This window comes from Corvus brachyrhynchos, unplaced genomic scaffold (assembly GCF_000691975.1).
Source record: "Corvus brachyrhynchos isolate BGI_N302 unplaced genomic scaffold, ASM69197v1 scaffold70, whole genome shotgun sequence".
Lineage (NCBI taxonomy): Eukaryota > Metazoa > Chordata > Aves > Passeriformes > Corvidae > Corvus > Corvus brachyrhynchos.
Window position 1 is genome coordinate 1,374,671 of NW_008236217.1, and position 4,533 is coordinate 1,379,203.

At 42.4% G+C, this 4,533-nt stretch overlaps 1 protein-coding gene across 1 annotated transcript in view; it reads right to left on the reverse strand.

The window, feature by feature from the left end:
* The window catches only part of SLC35F3 (solute carrier family 35 member F3), a 46,622-nt gene extending 44,279 nt beyond the window's left edge, over positions 1-2,343 (reverse strand). The window contains exon 1 of the mRNA XM_008643283.2: positions 1,940-2,343. Within this exon, the coding sequence (XP_008641505.2) occupies positions 1,940-2,304 (365 nt within the window). The 5' untranslated portion in view covers positions 2,305-2,343. The remainder of the gene's footprint in view (positions 1-1,939) is intronic.
* Between the last annotated feature and the right edge of the window lie 2,190 nt (positions 2,344-4,533).

The following is a 4,533-nucleotide window of genomic DNA, read 5'->3' on the forward strand; positions in this document are numbered from 1 at the left end:
AATAATCAAGGGGGGAGGCTGGACTGCAGTGCTTGGGTTTACTGATGTATACTCATGTGACATCTCAGCTGTAATGGAGCAAGCAGATGAGCAGTAAATCTTTTCACAGTTACTCTTCGTGCAGCACCACCAAAAGGCCTCAGTGTAGATAGTGGACATGCTGAGGCAGACACTATGTAAACACACGCTAAGGGGGAGTCTTCCCTCCTCTCTAAAGGACTTCTCATCCAAAAGAACAGGGAGTACAAGGAAATCAGAGGTCTGTACTGACTTGCTCTAAACCACAGAACAAATCTGCAGCAAAGCTAGGAGCCATAGCCGCATCTCCAAATGCACACATCTTCCCTGACACCCAGAAAAACCTAAGTTAACCCTATTCAGTCTACTTGTCAGACACACAAACACACACTATTTATGAAGCCTGGGCAAGCCTACTGCTAATGATATCCCCCTGCATCCCAAACATGCTGCAGGGCTTGCACCTGCTCTTCAGCCCTCATTTAATTAATGAAAGACATAAAACTACCAACTGTATCAATTTACTGCAGCAGTAACAAGTATGATGCTCTGGGTTTTTAACCCCAGGGATCTGGCAAACCACAACCGCTCACCCCAGAATTCAGCAGTATTTAAAACATTCTCTGAGAGCAGCTGGAAAGAAAAATACTTAAAACCAAAGAAACAAAAAGGTAGTAGCTTTTAGGCTAGCATTTGTTGCTGTTTTTAGATTAAACTGTAGCTTTCTGTAACCTCCGTACTCCTCTTATCTCTGAAGCAACCACATTTGCCGTGAACAAATGCAACCTGAAGACTAAAGTGCAGGAAACGTGGCACTTACGAAAATGCCTTTAGAACTTCTGGATCCTGCTCTAGAACCTGCAGTGAATGGTCATATCCTTTATCTGCAGCCTCCAGATCATTTAAAAGACGAAGCAACCACAATGATAGTTAAGCAGTAAAATCTCGTAACCCTAGACATCTGAGGTAGAGCATTTCCTGAGTAACCTGGTTTCTTAGCTTTTTCTTGTAGTAAGTTTCCACCTTGCTGTGGCACAGCTGGGAGCTGAGAAATGTGTACTTCTTACTGTTTACTTTTCTGAGCTACTTCATTAAAAGTCTATGAGTCCCACTGTGTAACAGAAGGGGAAAACGTTGTTCACATCCTTCCACGTATCAGGGAAGCTCTCTGACATGGGACATCTTGATGGCTGAGTCATCCCATCTGTCCCAGACACCTCTCAGGCCAAAATGAGTGGAGCAGAGCTGGGGGAGCGCTCTGTGAGAGGCAGTCTTTCAGGCAGACACAGCATCCTCAGCCTCTCACAGAGGATGGGCACTCAGGGCTTTCCATGAGTGACTCAGGCTTTGCGGGTTTGGCTTGCTATACAGACAAGGTGTGCTGAAGACAAAGTGCTGCCTTTGGTTATGACTGTACTTCCTCCCGGAAATAAACACAACAGCCCAAGTTTAACTGGGATCACAGCTTGGCCTTTGATGTCAAGGGCGTAGTGCCAGGAAAATACTGCAGTACTTTTTACTCAGCTATTCAAGGCTTTGCTCTACTCCTGAGCTTGGAAAAGAAAAGCTTACTTAGCTTACTCAGAGGCTGACAGAGAAGTCAGGTAGGGGAAAGAGATATTAAAAAAAAAATTACATTTGCAGAAAACTCTTGATAAATAATAGCAGAAAATGCAGACTTTCATTACATGACTTGCACATCTCGGAAATAAATCTGAATTTCTTAATGCTGAAATGAAATCATATTAGGAATAATAACAGCACCTAGCATAGGACACACAATGAACTCAGACCATCCTTTAACAAACCTGGAGAGGAAAGCAAACACAAGTTTGATTTAACTGACTGATTTGAACGAAATGTCTGCGAAATGTAGAGCAGCATGCAAGAGCCATGGGATTAAAAACAAAAGCTCCCATACCTGTATCTTTGCTTTGGAGACTGCTTTTCAGCTGACTTAAAAACATGTCCAAGATAATACAAAGGAAAGAATAAAAAGTTCCAGTTTGTTGCAAACCACGTTAGAGTGAAGGGTGCATCGAATTTCTTAAAGGTCAGTTTTGCTAGCTGGGTGGAACCCGACCAAGAGGAGCAGACACCCAGGACCACGGCCACACCCCAGAAAATCTTCTTGAGTTGCGTCACGGAGCATTTCCAGCAGCAGCGGTTCACCCTTCCACTGCCTTCCGCCCCAGCTTGCATCTGTGCTTCGGCTGGGGCTGGAGACTCCCGGGAGCGCTCATCCCCTGCGGAGAAGAAAACACATGGCTTACTAAGGAAATCCATCCTACATTTTAGTTTTCAAATCTTAGGCCCTTCTGAAGTCACGTGGAGCTTTATGAGCAAAGGAACCCACCGGATCTTGCCACAAAATGTCCTTTGTTTTTAGATCATTGCAAAGCCTCTGGTTGAACTGAGGCATAATTAGAATGCAAATAACAATTATCACCTCTAGATTTAGAAGCTGTTGAGTAAAATGGAAGTGAAAATTACATGTTGCTTTGATGTACATAGAAAGGCTTAACACACCACTTAAACTCGTGCTGTTGGATGTGTAAATGAATGAAAAATATGGTATTGAGTTTAATAAAGCAGCAAAGGGGATTATAACAGCACTTGAAATTGTTATTGTCTTGGAAAATGCAGAAATGGCCAGTTTATGGAATATGGTGTTTCTTAAAAGAGAGGGAGGGCAATACATTTAGTCTTGAAGTTAAGCAAAATCACTGCAACACAAATAGCATGATTAATACTGAATTGGATCACCAGGCATTTCAGTGATCCCTGGAAAAACAGGTCTCCTGTGGCTGTAGCCAGATGGCAAAAACTAGACCAACCCACAGGCTGCCCTGAAGTCCATCTCTGATCAGGCAATCCTAACTTTTTTCAGTTCGAGTCCTGCACAAACTGAGACTGGACTGGAGCTTTGCCCCTTTATAACTAAGCCTAGCATGCTGCTGGAAATTTTTCTCCTAAAAAACCTTGCCCCTTCAATCCTCAAACACCAACTGTTATAGCCCTGCTATCCTACAGCTATCAGTCAATAATGTATCCAGCTTGTGAATGAATGAGCAAAGAGAGGTTAGGTGGTTGAGTTCCAGAGATCAAAACATGCTGGCAGACCTCAGCAGCAGGCCACTGCCCTTAGGGATTTCTACCTGCTTTTCCTAAATTCACCCCATTCAACATCCGCTGAAGTTGTCAGTCCCCCACACACAACACTCAGCAGTGATGTCTCTTAGAGGCTGACTGCAGTTTAGTTGGTCCATTTGCCTAAAGCAGGAAGTAACAGTAGTTCATGTTGAAATCCAGCAATCTACAACTTCAAAACTGTCCAGAATTTACTGCATGCATTGAAAGATGAAAACATGTAAGTAAAGCGAGGACAGTAAGAGACTGTATTATTGCCAAACATTTATATATGTTCAAGGCAGATGAAGAGAGGTCCACATACGAAAAAAAAGTCCTTCCTTATCCTGGTGTGAATTAGTATTTGGAATGGAAAATCTCCTATTTCAAGGTAACATAAATTTGTATTTACATGACCTAACACATTATGAAAGAAAATTTTTTCTTTTTATGGAAAGAACTATTTAGTTATTTCTCTACAGGTAAGAAATACATTATCTGAGCTAAAAGTACCATTAGTTTGCCTGGTAAAGCTGTATTTTATAACAAGAAGGACTGTGGCCTCTGTTTGATGGCCTGATATCTAAAAAGAACGTACAGCAGCAAAGATATAAACATCTAGCCTTTTTGTGTGGTTTTCAGAGAGATAGGGATGTTTCTGATTTCTCCACTTATTTCAGTTTTCAATAGAAGATTGTGTGGGCAGCCTCCCACATAACAAGAGATGCACCAGCAAGCCAATGAACTGTCCAAAGTTAATGTGACCTTGTATTAAACACATAATGGAAAGGTTACAAGTTACCTGCCAAATGTTTCAATTGAAAACAGACTGCCTGAGAAGACTTGGCTCATTCAAAATAATTCTAATGCATTTTCTTAGTAATACTTTGCTTGTAACTAATGCTTCTTGCCTCACTTGCTGCACAGACCAGTGTCAGGGTTCAGTTTATACCAAACAATGGAACACTCATTTATTTTAACCTCACCATGTAATGGGCAGTTGCCAGCACTCTCTTTGCTGTCCACCACGCAAGTCCTGCAATGATTACCGCATTTTTCCTTTCCACTCAAGATCTTCTTCCGAGCATTGTCACTGCAACACCAAACACTTCACACACCCCAACAAACTCCAGCATCCTTCTTCCCATGGACCACTGGGATTTCTGGGCACAGAATAAATGAATTCAGGAAGCCAGTGTGCCAAACAAGAGCTTAAGAGGAGTTTGTGCCTCTGGGTCAATGCAACTGCACTCAGAGTTTACATTTTTGAAACTACTTGGACACGTAGGCAAAAATGGTCCTCCTTCTAGAAGACAGCCAGTGAGGTATCTGCCATTCCCGTCTTTCTGCAGTTACTCCCCTGGGAAACAGGAAACCAGGACTGAA